The 23,095-nt window shown below is 38.5% G+C and overlaps 2 protein-coding genes across 3 annotated transcripts; both read left to right on the forward strand.

The window, feature by feature from the left end:
- The first annotated feature begins 1,103 nt into the window (after positions 1-1,103).
- LOC144084694 (sphingomyelin synthase-related protein 1-like) lies at positions 1,104-11,053 on the forward strand. Of its 2 annotated transcripts, none has more exons than XM_077613341.1 (6): positions 1,104-1,234; positions 3,850-4,461; positions 4,573-4,668; positions 7,503-7,620; positions 7,747-7,897; positions 10,088-11,053. In XM_077613341.1, the coding sequence occupies exons 2-6, from the start codon at positions 3,854-3,856 to the stop codon at positions 10,390-10,392; spliced, it is 1,278 nt and encodes a 425-aa protein (XP_077469467.1). In that variant the 5' UTR covers positions 1,104-1,234; positions 3,850-3,853; the 3' UTR covers positions 10,393-11,053. The 2 variants fall into 2 exon arrangements, with proteins under 2 accessions (XP_077469467.1, XP_077469468.1); XM_077613342.1 differs by having other exon boundaries at positions 1,105-1,234; positions 3,853-4,461.
- Positions 11,054-13,400: 2,347 nt separating this feature from the next.
- Positions 13,401-20,984, forward strand: npy4r (neuropeptide Y receptor Y4). The gene is made up of 3 exons (XM_077613343.1): positions 13,401-13,772; positions 14,333-14,555; positions 18,148-20,984. Exon 3 carries the CDS (start codon positions 18,221-18,223, stop codon positions 19,451-19,453), a length of 1,233 nt encoding a protein of 410 aa, XP_077469469.1. The 5' UTR covers positions 13,401-13,772; positions 14,333-14,555; positions 18,148-18,220; the 3' UTR covers positions 19,454-20,984.
- The last annotated feature ends 2,111 nt before the right edge of the window (positions 20,985-23,095 follow it).

Genomic DNA, 23,095 nt, shown 5'->3' on the forward strand with positions numbered 1-23,095 from the left:
GGGCATTTTTATTCCCAGGTTTTGTCTCTACAATTTGAATAAAATTTAGGTCCCAGATAGAGAGCAGTGTTTCCCAACCTTTTTTGAGATGTGGCACACTTTTTGCATTGACAAAATCTCAGGGACACCATCATCTGAAAATCTTTTCATTTAAAACTATGTCGCCTACATTAACAATAGTCATTCTCATCAAAGTTTTATCAGCGGGAATCACATAAACCTTCAAAATTATTCCAAAATCAAATTTTTCACACTGACTTAATGTCAACAAAAGTTGGTCAAATGTACTGTTTCTGTAGTTTTCATTCATTTTACATATATGTGCAGTCAGTTTCATGCACACACTCATACATAGCATTCAACCAGCCTACCATGCATGTTTTTGGAATGCGAGAGGAAACTGAGTACCCGGAGAAAAACCCACGTAAGCCCGGGAAGAACATAAAAACCCCACATAGGAAGGTCCGAACCTGGGATTGAACACTTGATCTCAGAACTGTGAGGCCGGCATGCTATGTCATCCATTGGCCCATACAAATATACTTCTTTAATATTAAACATTCATTCATTTTCTGAACCGCTTTATCCTCACAAGGGTCGCGGGGGTCCTGGAGCCTATCCCAGTTGAGACAGACAACAATTTTAGAGTGTCCAGCCTACCATGCATGTCTTTAGAATGTTGGAGGAAACCGGAGTACCTGGAGGAAACCCACACAGGTCCAGGGAGAACATGCAAACTCCACACAGGTAGACCGACCTGGATTTAAACCCAGGACCCCAGAACTGTGAGGCCGATACACTAACCACTCAGTTGCCTGGTCTCGGATATTAAACTTAAAAAAAAAAAAATTCTAACTCCATTGATGGAGCAAGACGTCCAATCCCTTTGGACTGGGAAGCCTGGAAGAAATCGAAGGCCCTTACTGGCAGTGAAAGATGGTCAATGTCAGCCGTCTCAGTCCAAATTGAGTTTTCGTCTCTCCCTACTGTCAACGCTCCAATATGGGAATCCTTCTTCTTCATTTGGCCAGCAGATGGCAGTGTAGCTTGGTGAGACACTGAAGCGGCGTCCTCTTGTCTGCTCTCGTTGGTTATTGCCACTTCCTGTTTACCGTTGCCTAGTTGTTGTGAAAGCAGAGGGCATGCTGGTCCCGCTACACTTCTGCAATGCGAAAGGAAGAATGGTCGCCGTCTCCTCTCTCTTCTGACACAAACACTAACAACCGGTACTTTGGTAAGTAAGAACTTATTTATATTCATTCAAGTCTTTTATTCTTGTCTTGGCCTCACTTAATTTCCACAAAATTTTGCCTTGATTTTGAATACAGTTGTTTGTGTTTAAACAGGGGGGAAACTAGTATTAAAATGGCTCTGTTACTGAGTATTCTAATTAATTATTCACCCTGACGGCATGATTGCGGTTTTCCTGAATTATTCCGTTTGCTGTAGTCTTCTATGATATTTTACAGGCTGAAAGGCCAATATTGTGCAAGGTTTCCCATCACTTCTTGTGTGTCAGCGTGTGACTCAACAAACAAAACACGCTGACTTGTCACACTTATCTCAGCTCATCCCGAATGAATTGAGAAAGTCATCAGAACGTGATTAAGTTTAACTTTTTACTTAAAACACTTTTTGCCCAATCATTTTTCAATCATCGATCCAAATATACTTTTTTTGTCCTTTTAGAATGGTCTTATTGAACTATAAACCTTACTCTACTGGTAACTTTTGTGGTTATTTCTATGGTTTTGTCTTTTTTATTTTACCCAGTCGGAAATCTAACCTTTGATTTGATTTATTTAATAAGGGACAGCACATATTAATGAACATATTTATATTCATGTTAATGAACATATATGTGTTAATATGTAAGATTGTAGCCAAGGGCTAATTTTCATCTTTACCTTGTGTAGGTGGAAGATAAACAATGACACATACTAGACATACACACATGGAGCACAGTTTTTGACAGCGGTGTGATCCCAATTTTGTCCGTCTACCAGCCAGGCTTTAAGATGATTGGCGAGGTTCAGAGACGGGAGTACACATATTCAATTGGTATTGTGTCCCAGGTATGTGCGGCACGGACAGAGAAGGTGCTTTGGCTGAATGCACTCTTTTTGAGGGAACTACACAGTCACCTCTAGAGCCAGCCCTTGTTGATGTGTTGGATTTTTTTTGTGCAAAGTGGAGAAGGGCTTTGTGTTAGAAGAGTTTGTAAACTAAAGTGGCATCTGCATATTTAACAGTATTGTCCCAGGTCATGTTTGTGTGTGTGTTTTTTTTTAAATATCTGACAGTGGTGGTGCGTTTTTGGCTTTCTGTCCAATACTTTCAAAGCTTTCTTATAAATGGTTTCTATTGAGTTTAGTGCTGTTTTGCACGACCAACATATTAGGCAGTAAGTTGTTGTTGTTGTTTTTGCTTGTTTTTTGCTTCTGCTATTTTTTTAGCTGAATGTTCATGTGACATTATTTGGCGCATAACAGAACTTATTTTTTGGGAAGACAGATTTGAAATCCCAGTCTGGATTCAAGTATGCAGTACCATTTTGTCTGTCAAAAACACTCATTTACAATTGTGATTTTACCCCACAGCTATGATAGACTTTTTCATTCAAGAGACAATACTGAGGCTCATGAAATGTGCCTATGTTAAAAATGGAATAGCAACTCAAGTAGAACTATGACGAATATAATTACACTCCAGATAAACGTAACTGTCTGCCAATTTGGCGTTGTCATGCGATTCGTGTCTTGCAAAAACAGCTGTCACAGTGAAATATATCTTCATGACCAAGTATACTGACACCTTACATTGACTTTATCTATATTAGCATGCACAGCCCAGAATTTGTAATTCAGCTTTTTATGATATCTGGGTGTTATTGACCTTTGAGTTCAAGAGAGGAACTCAACTGGCTGTGCTGCAGTTGTCTTATCTGCAGGTCAAAGGGCGAGGACAGTTTGTTTAATCTGTCCATGTGTTATGTTTTTTTTCCGCTTGCATACAGCCAATATGGAGTCATCACAATCGAGAGAAGATATCTTGCCTGCAGTTGTCCTGCGTCATTATACATAAGCTGCTAGTAATCATGTCAGACAGCTCAACCAAAGCGTCTCTAATGACATTACGTTAAATTTGACCAGCATATTCCTGATTATGTCAGTTGAGTTTGTCAACATCCTGTGCTCAATGTCTCAATTCTTTGCTCACAAGTCTCTCTGTGTGCCCTACGGCTGGCTGGCGACCTGTCTTGGATGTAGAGTATTAACATATACAAATGAAAACAGTGCTTGCTCACTGTTGCATCTGCAACTTTATTCTGATTAAAGTCTAAATTATGGGCTTTACTATCCAGTTAGTTTGCGTTATTAAATGAAAGTCATAAAATAGCAGTGTAGCTCATTTAAGTGATGTAATAAATTGGTTGTTCTGGTCAAGTGGTAATGACGCTATAAGGCTTTAAGAAGCTTTGATTATTTACAGTAATCCCTCGAATATCGCGGTTCATGTAGACCAGACATGGCCGTGATAATCGAAAAATCACGAAGTAGGGTCACCACTATTATAACTACCTTTTTTACCCTAAGTGCTGAGTCCTAGTAGCAAGCGGAAGACAGGAGAGTGGCTTCTGCTATGAGTTTTGGCATGGATTTTCACATTTTTATGAACTTTAAAAAAAAAAAAAAAATTAAATAATAGAAAAAATTGCGAAGTGAAGTCGCGATAACCAAGGGAAGACTGTAGGCCCTCTTTTTAAAGCATCCACTTAATCATGAATTAATCTACATCCTTGAGCTTTCTTTCAATACTTAATAACAAAGACTGTTTGTTTTTCCGCAGCAGCATGGCATCAGAGAGCAGTGTGACTGCTTGGAGCTACGAACAAGTGGCCCAGTGGTTGCAGACGCAGGGGTTTGATCAGTATGTGGGTCTCCTGTGTGAAGTCCACCGCCTAGATGGACCCAGTCTTCTGGCTCTGACTGAAGCCGACTTGCGTGGGCCTCCTCTGAGCCTGAAAGTGCTGGGAGACATCAAGCGTTTGGCTATATCGCTCCGCCAACTCCAGAGACGAAACCAAACCCAGCTGGAGGAGCTCGGTCTCCAACGCAGAGACAGTAGCCAGTCGGAGCCCTCGGCGGCGGCCGGGTGGGATTGCGACCGAGCCATCAGGCGCTGCAATGCTGGCGACTGCTCCGGGAATGGCACTGAACTCCGACTGAGGAATGGCGCTCGTTCTGAATACGGATCTGTCACGACGCAGTGTAACGCACACTCCAACGGGAAATGTCGGCAGCCGGCCGGGCGACTGGACCCGGAGGTTTGGAAGACCATTTTGAGTATCATTTATGTCTTTTTAGTTTTTGGTTTTACTTCCTTTGTTATGGTGATTGTACACGAGCGTGTACCAGACATGGGGACCTATCCACCACTCCCTGACATCTTCTTAGACAGGTATGAGCTTTCCACGTGCTTTCAGAACATTTCACATTCTCCGGCCCATTGTTGACTTTGTCCTCCTATCTAATCTGCATCTTAATTATAATGTATTTTCCTCACTTCCAGTGTTCCAAGAATCCCTTGGGCTTTTGCAATGGCTGAAGCCTGTGGCCTCATTCTGTGCTACATGCTTATGTTGATCCTGCTACTCCATAAACACAGGTAAGACACTACTCTGACTGTCATAAGATCACTTCAATACAAGCACTACCACACATTTTAATTTGGTTTTCCTCCATCAGAAACTTACTATTCAATATTAACGCTGAATTACCTATGAAGTATTGTTAGATGCTGCTGTAGAATAGCACATTATTCTCAGACAATAGATGAATTGCCTTTTTTTGTTCAACTTCTGAAGGTGGTTAGGTAAAACTACTTCATGACTCTCTAATAGCACTCACTTAATAAAAGATAAAACAAATTATTCTAACAAAAATCTGTGTTTGTTTGTTTGTTTTTGTCCGGCGCCTGGGATTGGTGACAGTGCCATCCAAATTTGGATTCTAGTATAGCTTGAAGAACAACGCATTTGATTACATTGGATTGGATATTTAAATAATTAAATCAACCTTTTAAAATGGATTGACAAATTACATACTTATTCCCCAAAAATGAATCCCTTTGATAAAATCCAGGACATTAGTAATAATTGACTGTGACAAAAAGGTAAAAACAATTTTATCAGAAAATAGGCACAAATTCCAATTATTCCTTAAAATAATTGATTATTGATGAATACTTGCAGTTCTCTATCAAATGGTAAAATTTGGGGTCTCCCATGTTTTCTATTTCTATTTGTTAGATAGCAGGCTACTTTCAACAAAATGTGTTACGAATTTGAACGATGGGACAACCACGACGTGGGGTGAACCCTTCAACTGAGGCTCAACAGCAAAAAGGAAGGATAAAGTCCTCTATCCGGATTTAGAAATAGAATGCTTTCTTGCTCACAGCGAAAGCCGCTTTCCCACTTACAACCCACAAAGTGGGAACACCAGAGCCATAAAGAAGCATTTATCTGCCTGTGCCTTTTACACAAGCTAGCCAAGCGGGATATTGCCTTCACTGTGGCGACAGTACATTCGGATAATTTGATGATGCCAGCATCATCATGGTATTTTACATTAGTGTAGGCTGACAATTTTTCTAAAACCAACAAGGCGAAAGAAGTGGTCGAGACTTGGACTTTTTAGAATTTTGACTTATGAAAAAAGCAGGTTGCATGCCTACTCATTTTTAACTTCTCAACCGATTTCTCAAATTTTAAAGAGATCGCACAACGAGGAAAATAAAAGCATGGTTAATGTTGGGATTATTTCACACTTTTACAGGAAGATTTGAAGCAATATCTACTGCAGTAGCACTTTTAGGTTAGGTTAGGTTAGGTTAGGTTGTTAGGTTAGGTTGTTAGGTTTGGTTGTTAGGTTAGGTTGTTAGGTTAGGTGGTTAGGTTGTTAGGTTAGGTTGTTAGGTTAGGTTGTTAGGTTATGTTGTTAGATTAGGTTGTTAGGTTAGGTTGTTAGGTTAGGTTAGGTTGTTAGGTTAGGTTGTTAGGTTAGGTTAGGTTGTTAGGTTAGGTTAGGTTGTTAGGTTAGGTTAGGTTGTTAGGTTAGGTTAGGTTGTTAGGTTAGGTTGTTAGGTTAGGTTGTTAGGTTAGGTTGTTAGGTTAGATTAGGTTAGGTTGGTAGGTTAGATTAGGTTAGGTTGGTAGGTTAGATTAGGTTAGGTTGTTAGATTAGGTTAGATTATATTAGATTAGATTAGAACAGAACTTTATTTCATCCCTTATTTGGGAAATTCCCTTGGTTGCAGTGGCAAGCATAGACACAAGACATTGTAGACCTAGGTAAAAAAAAACTTGAGCCAAACAGGAATTTGATCTATTCGAGCATTAGTTGTCAGAATATATCGTCATGCCACTTAGAAGTAGCCAAGGCTACCCATGAATGGGCAGCGGCCTTTCAGTCTCTCTCTTTTTTGACAAAAGTGATGCATAATAAGCACTCAACATGCATTTCAGATAGCTAACTCCACTTCAGAGCCCACATCAATCACCAGGTCAGAGCCACTCTCCTTGTGCCTTGTGATTGGCTCACAACCTTTTCGGGGTGTCCTCCGCTTACACGCACACAGTTGGCTGGGGTAGCCTCAGGCACCCCCGCAATCCTTGTGAGGAAAAGCCGTTTAGAAAAAAAAAGATTTATAAAATTTTGCGAAAAACGAAATTAAAATCACCATTTTGTGGAAATGGCAGCCCGATACGGGGGAAGACAGTTTGGCAATGCTGGTATAATTTCAGCCAATCAAATACGGGGATCCCAAAATCTCTGCCCCTCTTGGCATCATTAATACTCATTTTCACATGCACCTGCCCTGGAGTTTTCATTGTGTATGCTCGCAAGTATAATTAACTTCACAAAATGACTACGCCTGTACGCAATTTCGTTTGCCAGGGGTCTAAGAAATTCACAATTTTTAAACTAAAATATTTGGATCTAAAGTTTTTTTTAAAGCTATAAAAACTTGAAACAATGAATTTTACATTATGAACAGGTGGGCTCCGGCAGCTCACTTGTGCATCCTGATGCTTTCAATAATGCAAAACATTTTGAATGTCTTAAAAATCTGCAATGAAATATTAAAGCAACAATTCCTCAATTCTCTGGTGGTGCAGCTAATACATATTTTTCTCGTCTTGACTGTGAATGAGGCTCAGGTTTAGCTGCAGATTGATCAAACTATAAACTGAATCATCAGCAAATCTATGCTTTCACCCATTGTGCTTTGTGTCAGTTGTGTCAAGGCAAATTTGAATTGAGTTGAATGCATTATTGTCATTCTACAAGTACAATGAGATTGAAAAGTTCACTATAAGTGCACGCACAAGGCCATCAACAATCAGTCATTTTACAACACCCCTGAGTATGCCAAGGTAATCATCACAATCACAGTTCCGCCTTACAACTCCTTTTTTTTGTGTGTGTTCCATTTAGATCCATTCTTATTAGGCGGTTGTGTTCACTGATGGGAACTGTGTTTTTGCTTCGGTGCTGCACCATGTTTGTCACCTCACTCTCCGTACCCGGCCAGCACCTCAAGTGTGCCAGTAAGGTGAGAAGTTTCCACGCACATTCGATCAACCCAATTTAGAGAGCTTGTGAATTGTCGCCAAGAGAAGCTTTAATTCAGTTGTGAATCATCGCTCGGCTGACGTAAACTGGGCTCTCGTTCCCTCAGACGTACGGCAATTCGCTGGAAAAGATACAGAGGGTGTTGACAATCTGGGTCGGATTCGGAATGACGCTCACCGGCGTTCAGACCTGCGGAGACTACATGTTCAGTGGACACACTGTCGTCATTACCTTGCTCAACTTTTTTGTGACAGAATGTGAGTATAGAAGATATCAATTGGTAAATCTGTCATAGGCCCACAGTTTGTGTTGCCGGTGTGTGGGTCTAATAAATCACAAATTTCAAGATGATATGATACAATATCAATTCTTTGGAGACTGATAAAATATCTGCCGATATTATAAATTATGCCACCATTTAATTCTGATTTGCAGTGGACGGCGGCCATAACTTAGTTTTTTTTCAAGTTTCGAAGTGGAATATGGCGTATTTTTCAGCCCTTTTTTACGGCATTTTTCCCGACTTACGGCATCAACAAGAATTTCTCTCGTGCTTGCTCTCTCATACACCAGTATTTCCTCTCCTCCCGTTGGATACCTCCGGCCGCCAATGACACTGAATGAGTTAAACCATTGGATTGGATTGGATTGGCTTGGATAACTTTATTCATCCCGTATTCGGGAAATTTCGTTGTTCCAGTGACAAGAGGGTGAGGATGCAGGAATAGGAAAGGCATTTTAGGCATGAGTAGATAGGTAATAAGTAGGTCAAGAAATAAATACATATATGTCAAAGTGGCGGCCCGGGGGCCAATTCTGGCCCGCCGCATCATTTTGTGTGGCCCGGGAAAGTAAATCATGAGTGCCGACTTTACGTTTTAGGATCAAATTAAATTAAAGAGTATAGCTGTATATTAAATTTCCTGATTTTCCCCCTTTGAAATCAATAATTGTCATTTTTTAATCATTTTTTTCTGTGTTTTTAGTTCAAAAATCATTTTGTAAAATCTAAAAATATATATAAAAAAAGCTAAAATAAACATTGTTTTAGATCTATAAAAAACTGAATATTCAGGGCTTTTAATCCAGTTCTTTTAATCCATTTATTAAAAAAAATCTAAATATTATATCTAAAATGGTCCGGCCCACATGAAATCAAGTTGACATTAACGCGGCCCGCGAACCAACCCGAGTCTGACACCCCTGAGTTAAACACTTAAGTCAATAAACATACTGGTTTGTTTGGATCCACACAGGCATTACAAATTACTATAACATATTTGGATTTTGACTCCTAGAAAAGCTACAGCAACTATTAAATGAATGCTTTGTTGATATTAATAAATAAACCACAAATTAATACATTTTGCTTTTTACCAATCCGATGAAAACAAACAAGAGCATCTCAATATCACATTTCCTTGCGCCAGTCGTTCTGGAAATGTTTGTTCTCAAGACATAAATTTTTAATAAGCAGCCATTTTATTTTTTAATGAGGCCTCAGTAATTAGCAATTAAAGACCAGCCACTTGTAGAAACATATTCCTTTGAAAATGCCATTGAGCTTGTTATTTTTACCTTCTGCATTTTGATTTTATTATAGATTCTATTTCCATTCATTAATATTTCTCTTAAGCAAAACCTTCAAAACTGCATTTAAACTTTGCAGTAATCCCTTGATTATCTCTTCTTCACTTATCGCAAATTTGTTTCCCCCTATTAATTTATTTATTTAATTATTTTTACATTTTAAGTTCAGAAAAATGTGAAAATGCACGCTGAAACTCGTAAACGGAAGCCACTTTGCTACTAGTACTCCGCACTGAAGATTATTTTTTAAGTTCATAAAAATGTGAAAATCCATGCTGAAACTCAGAAGCGGAAGCCACTCTTGCTACGAGGACTCAGCACTAAACAAAAAAAAGGTAGTTATAATAGGGGTGACCTTATTTCGCGATTTTTCGATTATCGCAGCCATGTCTGGTCCTCATTAACCGCGATATTCGGGGGATTACTGTAGTTTAGTATTTTATTTGTAGTTTTTGAGTATTTATTTAGACATTCAGTTCATATAAAACAGTCATCTGGTCCTTGTTGAAACATTCAAGTATTTGTTGTGAGGGGACTATTCCTAGTGTGGAATAACACACATTTGGTGTGAAAATGACGGTTTACATTCAACCAGATGGTGTGTGTGTGTGCGTGTGTGCATGTGTGGGCTGCAATGCTGAATACAGGATGAATAACGTTTGATCTAATCTGATCTATAGTTTTGACTCATGAATGTATTACAAATTAAATTAGTTTTAGAACAGTTTACATCAACTTTATTTTAGCTTTGAACACACAAATGTAAGTCTTGATTTGCTATGGTATTGGTAATGAGTTCAGATGCCTAAGTAGCTATAAAAAATATCCTCATCTTCTCCCTTTTTACCCTTTGGCAGACACTCCAAGAACATGGAATTTGATTCACACTATCTCATGGGTGTTGAACCTATTTGGGATCTTCTTCATCTTGGCGGCGCACGAGCATTACTCTATCGACGTCTTCATCGCCTTCTACATTACCACGCGCCTCTTCCTCTATTACCACACCTTGGCCAACACTCGCGCCTACCAACAGAGCCGCAGGGCACGCATCTGGTTCCCAATGTTTTCCTTCTTTGAGTGCAACGTAAATGGACCCGTCCCCAACCAGTATCACTGGCCCTTCAGCAAGCCTGTCTTCATGAAGACGCTCATTAGTTAGTAGCGGTATGCATAAAGACTGCGATGAAAGGTGTTCGCCAAAGGAAACCAAAGGTATTTGTACATTTAAAGATATTAACTAATACCGTCTTTTTGCACACATTATAGGGAATAGTTTTGGATGCACACATTAAACACTGTGGATGAAGTTCACAGGTATGGGTTTGCCTTACTAATAATGTACTATATAGTATATTATTACCACTGGGGTATTCTAGTTTATCCTCAGCATTAACTGTGTGGGATTTCACTCTTGTAGTCATGAAGACACTTCCTGTTGACTGATCTGATGTTCAATTACTAATTTATTTGTGTAATGTAATAATACGGCATGAGAGGCTTTTATGTCTTAAGTCAGGTAGCGCGGCACCGACTCAGCAGCTCACAGGTAAATGTTTACTTAGTTAGGGTTTGAAAAACAAACTATGCAACGATGATGCGTATGCATTTACTATGATTGTTTACAATTTGTGCTAATTATATGACCTGCAAGGGAATATCTAAATGCCTTTTGGCTCAACTACCCAATGTTTACAACTGAAGGATGTTTTTTGTAAAGATACTTTATACGGACTGACATTTGTTCTTACTTCCGTTATATACTATAGTTGATTTTAAATAATTTGTTGATTTTCTTTTAATTAAATATACGTACCAAATTATATTGTTTGAAAGAAGTACCATATTTTTTTCTTGCATATAAGCTGTATTTGTAACTCCAAAAAATTATGACTGAATCAAGGGTACAGCTTATCTGCGCACAAGACTTGATATACTCTTTTTCACCAGTAGATTTTGGCAAAGTAACATTTACTATTTGTTGGTTATTTTCTGTTTTTCAATAAGGAAACAACCATTACTTGATGAATTAATTCCTTATGATATTGCCCCTAATAATGTGCTTTTGATTCATACAGTATCTCAGAAATACCCCGTGATGCTTTTTTAAAAAGATTTTCCCTTCAAAGTAACACATTTGTACTCTCTATTAAAACCATGAATATAGAGGTGAAAATTGTCAATCAGGGGGCGGCTTATACGCGAGAAATTGTAAAATTCAAAGATTATACGGCAATTTTAAGGGTGTAGCTTATACAAGCGGGGCTTATATGCGAGTAATTATGGTATATCTCGTTATCATAAGTGGGGCGGCCTAGTCACGATATATATTTAGATTTTTTTCATGAGAAATAACAAAGCATTTTGTGCTCCTGTTTTTTGGAACAACCTTTTTTTAATGCTGACGTTATGCAACACTGGTGGTCAAGTTATATCAAGTGTGACAGCCAACCCATGTGACAACACACCCTGTTCTTCCTTTTGTTTAAGGTTTTGGAAATTGTTTTGGGCCCTTGTGCTGAGCGATACCACTGAACCATCAGGTAATCTAGTTCTATGGTTCATTGGTTATGTTATCTTTTAAAGTGACAAATCCTCCACCGTGGGTTCTGTAGACATTGTATCCCAAACATAGACCACTGAAGTTTAAACCACTATAGCTTTTGATGCTTTGTTGCCATGGCAATGACAACCTATTCCAATGTCACCCTATCATACTACAGTTGGCATCTTATGAACGGGAACTTCTTTAAAGTTCTTAACGCTTTCACGGTACAGTTTGGGGAAAAAGATCAGATGAAACCAAGTGAAGGCGGGAAAGGGAACGAGCGAGAGCTCAATGTTAAATGCTTGACTGAATTTCACTGACATTTGTGTGCGCGCATCGCTTCAGCAACTGAGGAATAAAACATCCCATTCCCTGACAATAGCGAGAAGCTCTGAAAGGATCTGTTAAGACAGGTGTCTGTGTGTAGTGTGACAACAAACGTGCGGAAACGTGCCTGCTGGTTCTGACGTCTATTCTCTTCGTCCTTCCTACAAATGTTTCAAGGGCTTGCCGTGTTATCCTTCCACGATACGCATTCCGTCTTCTTCGTGCCGCTCCTGATGTTGATCAAAGATTTTTCTTTTTTTGAAAACCCCTCCAAAAGGTGCGTTGCCATGACAACCACCATTAGGTGTGTGTGATACAGCAGCAGCGTAGCTATTTGTGTCCTGTGATTGAAAGCTCAATTCCCCCCTTTTGTCGCCCACAGTGGATAAATTGGTTTTTAGTTTGTCTTCATCCCAATTGTAGCTATTACAAACAAACGCAATTTTATGCATAATTAGCCTTAAGTAAAATGTGTCACACTCCGAGGTGCAAAAATAGACGCTTTACATATTAGCATATGGTGATTATGTAAGCAAATCGTATCTATAAGACTAGTGTGAACATTATAGGAATGCTTATCATGTAACAGGTTATGTAAACTTTATAAGCTCCCTTTTAGCTTGCCTAAACTTGTACTATGATACTGTGCATCTCCAGTATTCATAGTTATAGTCCACTTTAAAAAAAATTTGATTACATAAGAGACGTGAGATATGAGTTTAATAACCCAAACTCTGATTCAAAACAGTACACATTTTTCCCTTTTCCCTCATTAAAATGATTGGAAATGCTAATAATGCTCCCCCCCTGTGTACCCAAGTGTGGGCAAGCACGGATGCATGGCGTGGTAGAAATCAAAACGCAGTAGATGGAATTGATAATGTTTTTATAAATCATCCAAAAACTCAGGTTTCAAACAAAGACAGTATTAAAGCCCCATTCACTTACAAAAGCAGGTAAGTTGGACGTGTAGATGCACAAACAAGATGTGGCATTGCCAATGACAATTGATGAACAAGGACTGAAACGGGGAACTTAAATACACAGACAGAGTAACGAGACAAATGGGCAGATAGACAAGAGAAGACAAGGAAGAACTGATTGGTCAGAAAACATCAGGAGCAGACGACATGTGTCATGAATTGGTAATCACAAGTATGAGAAACAGGAACAAACCAGAATGAACCCAAAGCAAAACACACCAATCAAACAGTGACAATTAGAAATCATGCCATTGTAGCCAAATTAAACTGAATGTAAATGATCAAACTTTTCCTCACTTTTTGTCTCAATTAATAGGCTGTTGGCCACATGTTAACAATATACTAATTCAGATCTTAAAATCACTATAGTTATTCTTTGTAGAGGATAAAGAATATATTCCTATCAATATTATCTTATCTTTCGTCATGTGTTACGTCACTCTTTGCCTTCTAATATATTTTATGCAGAGGATTCTGGGACCATAATGTAGACCTTATGTGTTAGCATTAAACATGCTACAAAATACTACATTGTGACTTTAAAATGATAGCAACCCTATTGTGACACAAATACAACCAGAAAAGTGGCAGAAATGTTTAATATTGATATTTGATCTTTTAAAGTTTTTCTTTCTCAGGTGTGTTGGCCCGGCCCACCCAAAAAAAAAAAACTCAAAACAAAAGGTAATGTCAAAAAAGTGCATTGCTTTGGATAGAATGATAACTATGAAATAATTATGGTTAAACAAATGAGTTTCAATTTGTTTTCTACATGGATGTGGTAAATTTCTTTTTTTAATTGTCACCATTTGATAGCACCTTTTTTTATTCAATAACATGTTTTACACAAACAATGTGACATCCCTCTTTTGTTCATAATTAGTTTATTGATAAATCGATGGGAGTGTTCATTTACCGCTTGGCTGCTCATTTTTCACTCGTGTTATTTACTATTGCACACATTCTTGTATATTATGAAGTACGTTGAACCACTGGGCTCGCCTATCAAGTGGAGAAAAGATATGTATGTAAATGTATAAATTTTTCCATTAAATCTTGTTCCTGTACACAATCTTTCTTAAGCATAGATCCAATTGATGTCTGAGGAGTGATTTAAGGTGTATATCTAGAACCCTAACCATACCTGACTGATCCCACAACGGCTAACATCTAAATAATTAATGAATTTTGGGCACCCATGCACACACATGTTGTCCCTCACTTGTTTTCTTCAAATTTTACAGTTGATTCTGAGATGCAATTGAATAAAATCACCACAGTGTGCCAGCAGAGCTCGGTACACTGAGGGTCTCGGCAAAGCCGGAGGGCTCCATCAGACCAATAATAGCCAAACTCCTCTCAGCTCTGCCTCTCACTAAGGCATTGCGCTCTTCAAGATGCTCCTTCTTCTCCTTCTTCAACTCCTCTCTGTGGATTCACACCTGCTTGGAACGTCAAATCCCCCACGTGAGTCTTGTTTTTTCCCCCTCTCCCACGTAAAATAGTCATATTTATTTCTTGTGTATTATTAGAGAGTTAAGATAAAAACTATATGTACAACTCATGAAATATTAAGTGTTTAGTGCAAGATGACAATATTTGAATGGATACTTTTTTAAGAATAGACTGCAGAAATGTATTTTTGCCATAAGTTATGCATAATGTGATGAAATGTCATTGAACTGTGTGGTCAGGCAGCTACAGGGATGGACTAACACACACAGGCAATAACCGCCCAACCATGTATAATGAGGTTGGGATCATTATCTCGGGTTGAGTACTGCTTGTATCGAGAGTCACAGTATGTGAATACTGAGCATGCATTTGCAAAGCCTGTGAGGAAGAGTTGGATGCGTGTGCACATGAATACACAGATCAGCCGTGCAGTGAAAGTGGAAGAAAAATATGGTCACAGTCAGCATAGTGTAGCCTACATGACCATATTCCAGTAATTGACTTGTTTCAGAGTCAGCTGTAGGCTGAAACTCTTGTGTTTTGGAAAATGTTTTAAACATTCCACAGGAATTGAGCAGCAAGTATTTGCACTTAAGGGTGGGGCATGGTACACAACTTTGTGGACAACTGCTTGAGCTCAATGAAATATTCAAATGATTGAAAACAAAGTTTTTCAACAGCCAGTTGCAAGGATTTTTCAGAATTTACCATCGACTGACTGTGATATGATCAAAAGAATCAGATCATTTTGAGCAATTCCTGAACATGAGTATCAAGCCTTAAAATAATTAAAGGTACCGTCATTATGTTAATGATATTGATGTTTTCTTGTAGGGTTGGAACACTTTAGATAAGCATTGTTAATTAACACTGATACAAAATAGAACCATCTAAGGTGGTCTGACATTTATTTGAGAGTCCGCATTTCAAATTTAGGGTCAAATCTTGTCATTGTGTTCGTCAAGCAAAAGAGTAAAACAACAGCAGATTGCATATTAGGCACAAAGTTCAAAAGTCATCATTTTTGATGTTATTTTGCATGCGTTAGTCACCAGAGCATGAGCAACTAGAATGTCTTTGAAGGCACCATTTTTACTGAAAGCGACATAGGGAATTTAGAGCATCATATGCTGCCATTCAAGCAATGTCTTTTTAATGTCTTCTCTTTCAGTAAGACAATTGCGAACCATATTCATCCTATCTCTCGGTCTATTAAAACACTGCTATCACAAAATACATACTAGATCAAGAACAAAAAGATGCAGTCGTGAAAAAATCTATTCCATTCGATCGATTTCTTACCTTTTTTCTCTTAACCCTTTGATTTACATCTGAGATACCTTTACTAACCAATTGACGTCAAACTTTAATTATCTTCTTCACGTTGTAATTCCTAGTTGAGTTGACATTCAATTTTGTATTTGTATTGCTCCCTCTTTTGAGCTAAACTGATTAAAATTAGTTCTTTAGTTAATATTTGCTATTTTTTTTTCATTTTCCACTTTCAGAGAAGCACAATAAAAACCCTTTTGTAACATTCCTGTCACGTTTAAAATATGTTTAGTCTTATAGCCCTTGGTGTGAAGTGATCGGTACCAGCATGGTTTGCACTTGGCTGCCAGTTTCAATTAAAATGTAAATAGATTAAATATGTCTGCCACTCAACTCGTGAGTTCAACAAGCGGTGGAACAAATTGGCTGTGTGATGAATGTGCAGTTGGGCAGAGGGCAATTTGTCCTCGTCTGAATTTCATCCTCATTTATCTTCATTTAATTTTCAGTCATTGCAGTTCAATTTATTGGTGAGTAATGACTGTAGTTTAAACTAGAAGGAAAGAATATGGTGGACGCAGGTGTGCCTGGTCATATTGCTCTGAAATAGTGTACAGTATTCGCTTGTTTGGGTGTTCTAGAGAATGCCACGTTATTGGAGGAGAGCATTTCCAAGGTTGTTAAATAATGTTTTTTTTTGCTTTCTGGACTTTTGCCGTCTGCTCAGTGATTGGGTGTTTTATGTGTGTGAAAGTAGGGAAGATACATCAATGTTCTGCCACCTCGCCTGCAGCTCGCTCAACACACTGACACAGTGCATTAGTAATGATGCACTGTGAAGTGACTGATAGTGAGTTGTATGCGCCTTTAACAAAAAATGACAGGCTCACTGTATGTGCCATGGAGAATTATCGTTGGAATGGTTTTGGGGTAGACGGAGCGCTACAATCCATTTTTAGCGAGGGGTCTGACAAAGTCATGCCCTTTTTGTTTTGACATAAAAGTCTCCTTTATTTTGATTGTGTACACGGTCTGTTAACTGTCATCATGCTTTTCTTCTTGAGCCTGACTGAGGAATTGCGCATTACACTTAATATTCGGATGGATGAGAATGTGTACTATTACACAATGACAAATGTACATTTCTAGATGGAAGCTTTTTTTTAGCTCAATGTGAGGGAATACAGTAAAAATGTTGGCAATAGTTGGCAACTTAAACTTGGAGTGTAAATGGGGTAAATTGGTCTTTAAGGAAGGATGATTGTTCCTCCTAGATGAAATGGATTGGACCTTTAGCCCTGTGACTGGCAGCCAATGAGTTAAATGAGCGCCCTATACAGTAATACCTTGACATTCGAGTGTCCCAACATACAAACCGAAGATGTCAAGTCTCTCTCGTTCGCCCTTAGCCGGAACCGTCTGTCTCGAAGGTCAGAACTCCATACAGTACTGTACATAATAATGTCCCATTTTATTGTAGATCATAACCACTATATAGGTATTTGTTACTTTGTGAGTGTAGGTGGTGAATAAGAAGGATTAAAAACATGTTTTTCCATTGTGATATCCTTTTTTTTCCAGAGGGTGGCAACGGATGAATTTGTATTTAGTTATTTTGTATGTGAAAAATGCATTCGAGATACAAGTGAATTGACATACAAGCTCGGGTCCTGAAACGCATTAAGCTCGTATCTCAAGGTGTTTGATTAGATTAGATAACTTTATTCATCCCGTATTCGGGAAATTTCACTAGCAAGAGGGTGAGAATACAGACACAGGAAAATAAATTTTAGACATAAATAAATAGGTAATAAATAAGTTAATAAATAAATAAATAAATACATAATAATAGTAATAATAATTAATTATATATATATATATAATAATAAAAAGTAATAAATAAATTACAGTATATGGTGAACAATTACTCTGATGCAAAGTATTTGTGACTTGAGCCAATATTGATAAATTTGGTGATCTTACCTATATTTGAAATTCCTATTACTAATCTTCTACTGTAACTTTTCCACCAAAGGTAACTAAACACTTATGACTCAACTTCGATTTGCTCTACATAAGAATTGCACACAAGTGTCCAAAGTAATTTTAGCACTGGCCTATTTTGTAACCCCGCAAAAAGGCTCAAATCACCATGGTGATGAACTAGTGGATAAATCGAATGAATATCAAGCCGCTTCTTAAAAGTAATTTGAGATTTTTCATCAAACTGCTTCACAGAAGACGCGATATGAAAATCAAAGGCAGCTCAGTCCTGATGTGGAGTATTGCTTGCTCTGTAATTGATTTCATGTTCTTCCCCTTCCATCCCCAGATGCCGGTGACCAGTTAAGGGTTAAGATGGATGGCTTGATCCCAGGGGTCGGAGACCCTTAAGCGCCGGCGAGATGTCCTTCAGCGGCGACACCAGCCAGCCTCCACCTTCCGCGTCACCCTCACGGTCACCGCCGTGGGAGGGGGATCGCTCAAATGAGACCCTGCTCCCAGACTTGTCGGGTCTGAGCCACGACGAGCAATGTCACACTTCTCCCGCCCTCACGGCGTTTCTGGTGGTGTGGTACAGCATCACAATGGTGCTGGGCCTGCTGGGCAACGTCGGCCTCATCTGCATAATTACCCGACGCCGGGAGAAAGCCAACGTCACCAGCATTTTTATTTGTAATCTGTCATTCTCTGACATCCTAGTGTGCGTCTTCTGCCTCCCATTCACTCTCGTATACACGTTCATGGACCACTGGGTGTTCGGCTCGCTGCTTTGCCGCCTGGTGCCCTTCATTCAATGCATGTCCGTGACAGTCTCCATCCTCTCGCTGGTTTTCATCGCCCTGGAGAGACACCAGCTCATCATTAACCCGGCCGGCTGGAAACCCAGCGTTCCGCAAGCCTACGCGGCCGTCGGCATCATCTGGATTCTGGCCTGCTTTACGTCCTCACCTTTCCTGGCCTTTCAGCTGCTCACGAACGAGCCCTACGCCAACGTGATTCCACCGCAGCCCGCCTTCTACCGCGTCTCTCTCGCCAACTTATCCGCGCTTCACAATTCCCTCCATTATCACAACCTTTACACGTCCTTGCACATGGAGGCCTGTCTGGAGCACTGGCCCTCCCAGCATCAGCGGCTGACTTACACCACGTGGCTACTGCTTTTCCAGTACTGCGGCCCTTTGATTCTCGTCCTGCTCTGTTACGTGCGGGTGTACGTGCGCCTGCGCCACCGCAAAGACATGCTGGACCGCGCCAGGGCGTCGGAGAGCCAGCGCATGAGTCACAGCCGTCGCGTCAACATCATGTTGGTGGCCCTGATCACGGCCTTCGCGCTTTGTTGGCTGCCGCTGAATATCTTCAACGCCGTGTCCGACTGGAAACAGGACGCTCTGCCCGTTTGCCACCACAACCTCCTCTTCTCCCTTTGCCATCTCCTGGCTATGTCGTCCACCTGCATCAACCCTATCATCTATGGCTTCCTCAACTCGAACTTCAGGCAGGAGGTTAAGGAAATACTTCAGTACTGGTGCTGCTGCCCTTTAGAGGAGGAGTGTGAGCCCCTACCCATGTCCACCGTGCACATGGAGGTGTCTCGTACTTCAGTGCCACTTCCTTGCAGGAGTAACTCTGTGTGAGACTCAAAAGGGGCTCGCTTTTCCTTTGCAGTCTTTAATGGGCTTTCAGTCACAACGATTGACTTTTGTTTCCAAGGTTTCGACTCATTGGCTGCTATTGATGGCGATAAGACATCCAGTCCATTTGAGCTGGCAGTTCAACAGGATTGAATGAATGTCTACTGCTTATAATGTGATAAACTCATTTCAATTGACTGCAAAATTATGAAAAAAAAGTCACCTCAAGCCATATTAGATGTTTCATCTAGTTCCATTATATGGGTGAGATTTGCAAACAGCCCACTTTGCACAAGTCAAGTGATAGGGGAAAATGGGGTTGGTTGTCACACTTTACCACTACAAGGCGATGTTGCGCAATGTGAGTAAAATTTAATATTGTCTTTACTTCAAGGTAGGAAGTGATTACTTTTTTTTTAAGGTTCGATTTTAACGTCTGCACTATTCTTTTGATATGCTTTTACACAATTGTTTTCTTATATGAAAATTCTACCATTATAAAGTGAGGATGAAGCTACAGTTTTGATTCTCATTCTCTCGTTAGCCAGTTGCTTGCTAGCTGCTAGTTTAGGTTTTTAGCCAAAAACGTGAGCTATGGTTGGTTGTCACATCAACAGTTCAAATGATTCATATGGTGTTATTGTCAGTTTACAGTATATTGTGAAATTGTTTTCCAACAGTTTTCAATTGTGGATATCGTACAAACAGAATAAAATAATTTAAAAAAAATACAACAACTTTTTATGTGGAGAGCATAGCCTGTTATTCATTGTATCAGAAAATATATTTTTTTATTTTATGTTGGATGCCTTTAAACTTTTAAAGGAATTCTTGAGTGCAATGACTTTGTTTTTATTGAATGCCATGGAAAAATAATCACAAGTTCTGTTGAGGCAGTAGTGCAACCCTGTTCTATTTGAATTGTAATGTTAAATTGTAATTTTGTGAATGTTTTTTTAATCAGATGAATTTATGTATTTATTTTTAAATCTTTCACTCAGATGATTGTCATTGATTTAAAGAAATTCACAATTTAGTGGCAAGGTGGTTGTCACAAAATACCAGGTTGTCTTTGATAATGAATTACTGTATGATTTTTTTAAAGTTGAAAAATGAAAAGTATGTCATATTCAACCTAAAACATTAAGCTGCTTTATAATAAATGATTGACAATTGACGAAGCTCGATTGATGCGAAGATATTAAAAAGTAAAAACTGTGACAACCAATGCTGTTATCCCACATTTGCATCAAAATACCCATTATTTTCTTCTTCGTGCCAATTAAAAATAAAAAAGAACAGGTGGGAAATATATTGAATGAAGATTAGCAATGTTTACTTTATCAATTGTGTACTACTAGATAGTTACAACTTGCCTTAATGAAAATGTAATGCTAGTGTATCTCTTTTATTTAATTTCTCAAGAGTTAAGCTAATTGCATTCATTTCCATATTAATGACTTAAATGCACCAAATACATGTATATTTACCCACAGTGATGGGAAATGAACACATGTTAGACTATATATATATATTTGTATACATATATGTACATAAATGTGTATATATATATATATATATATATATATATATATATATATATATATATATATATATAAATTTTTATTTATATTTATTCAAAATTATCTCATGTTTTTTCATGAAACCTTAATTTGTCAACCTATTTGTGCCTCTTCAGATATTAATCGAATCTCATCTTGGCATACTTTGTTGTTTTGAAAAATATCGCATGGTTGTACAATGAATATCATAATGTTATGAAATATCTGATGTGCATCCCTAGTTAAAGTGAAGGTTTTTAAGATTCCTCAATCTGAACCTGTACATTGCCACGTTAGGCAGCAACAAAACGCAATGCATCGATCAATATTGTCATCTTTGAGAAATACTGTTTTGTTCAAAAGAAAGAGTTTCATTCAAATGTTGGAAATGTTTCAGCAACAACATGATCAACCATTCAACCTTTGAATTTATCTCTGCTTTAGGTGCAAAGTGACTTATTGTGCAAAATCTGTACTTCATCTTGTATTAAACCAATCAAAAAGCCCTTGAATCCAATCAAGATCAATTTGTGGCAGATTTTGTAATATGAACAAATGTTCTATATCTTTCCAAAGAATCATTGTGTGTAGTCATGAAATTAGTGATTTACACCCCTACCTCATATTTCATAGAATGGCATATCATTTAAAATGTAAATATAGCATGATTTTGCATATGACCTGAAAATGAAAAGGCAAATAAGAATTAGTCTTAGAATGCATGTCACCATAAAAGTAGTTTCACTAAAGCATGGCAAGAGACACAGTACCAACACTTAATTTAACCTAATGTGCGTTTAAAGAAGCCAAAATGGGACTGCAACTGGGATCAAAATATTAGGTAGTGCCATGTACAATATCCCTTTCCCCTTTGGATAATGCATCCACATTTTCTAATAACTGAAATGAACAAAAGGATTCTTAAGCCTGCTTTTTAAATGCTTCCTTGTAAGAAATTGCTGCATGTATTTTTTCATTGGCATGTGCTATTTGATGCAAGGTTAACACAAGTGCATTTGGGTAGATAAAAAGACAGAGAAAAACATTTTTATTTGCTTGTAAATACCCTCAGATTTGTTTAGTTTGTTTTGCATAGCATCTGTGCTGTGAAATATGCATTATAAGGAAAAAATGTGGCTGTGTATGAAAAAGTGACACACATTTTATTTCCATTCCAAAATCAAGGCTTCTCGGGAGGTTTTAGTATTGATGAATAAAACATCTGTGAGATTAAAAAATAACTGCTGTACCTTGTCGTCTTTCAAATTTCTATTCATTCCCCAACCCATGCAGGCATAAGCGCAAGTACTATTGTGGCGATGATACATTAAATGGATCAATTGAGGGATTAAATGGAAATTAATGAATAGACACTGAGATGATCCGGCGACTGAGTAGTTAGCATGTTGGTGCCGAACTTCTGGGGTTGAGGGTTTAATCCCAGGTTGTTCCTCACCCAGGCTTTCATGGGTCATCTCCGGGTACTCTGGTTTCCTCCAACATTGTCTGAGACTCCCCGCCTGGTGCCTGAAGTTAACTGGGATAGGCTCCAGCACCCCCCAAAACCGTTGTGTGCATAATCACTCGGCTGCCAGATTGTGCGGGTGATTTTTAATGTTTTTTTTTTTTTTTAATATAGCAAAAAAAGTACATGTTAATTTTCAAATTGACACATTTTAATTAGACATTTGTAATTATAGACACAATGATAAATAAAAAGAGTATCAACAATGCCATTCAAATGACAGTTCCGAGGTTGGACATGGAAAAAAATGATTAGAAGCGTAAAAAAAAATCCAGACAAAATATTAAAGTTGGTAACAGTACCCTCCACCTTTGAATGAAAAGAGGGGACGGTTTTTTTCCTTTTTCTCTTCCCAACAAACGCTTATTTTTGTATTTCGACCGTCGTCGTTCTCAATTTCTTTCTAATAACACGTCATTCATCTTCGCCCTTGCACTTTACAAAAGTGACGTAAGAACAATAGAGCAATACACTACATAGATAAAATATAATATTTTATTTTGGAAACGTTTATTTTGTAAAGTGGGATATCTGCACACCAAAGAACAAATAATTATC

The sequence above is a fragment of the Stigmatopora argus genome, chromosome 11, assembly GCF_051989625.1.
Source record: "Stigmatopora argus isolate UIUO_Sarg chromosome 11, RoL_Sarg_1.0, whole genome shotgun sequence".
NCBI classification, from domain to species: Eukaryota; Metazoa; Chordata; class Actinopteri; order Syngnathiformes; family Syngnathidae; genus Stigmatopora; species Stigmatopora argus.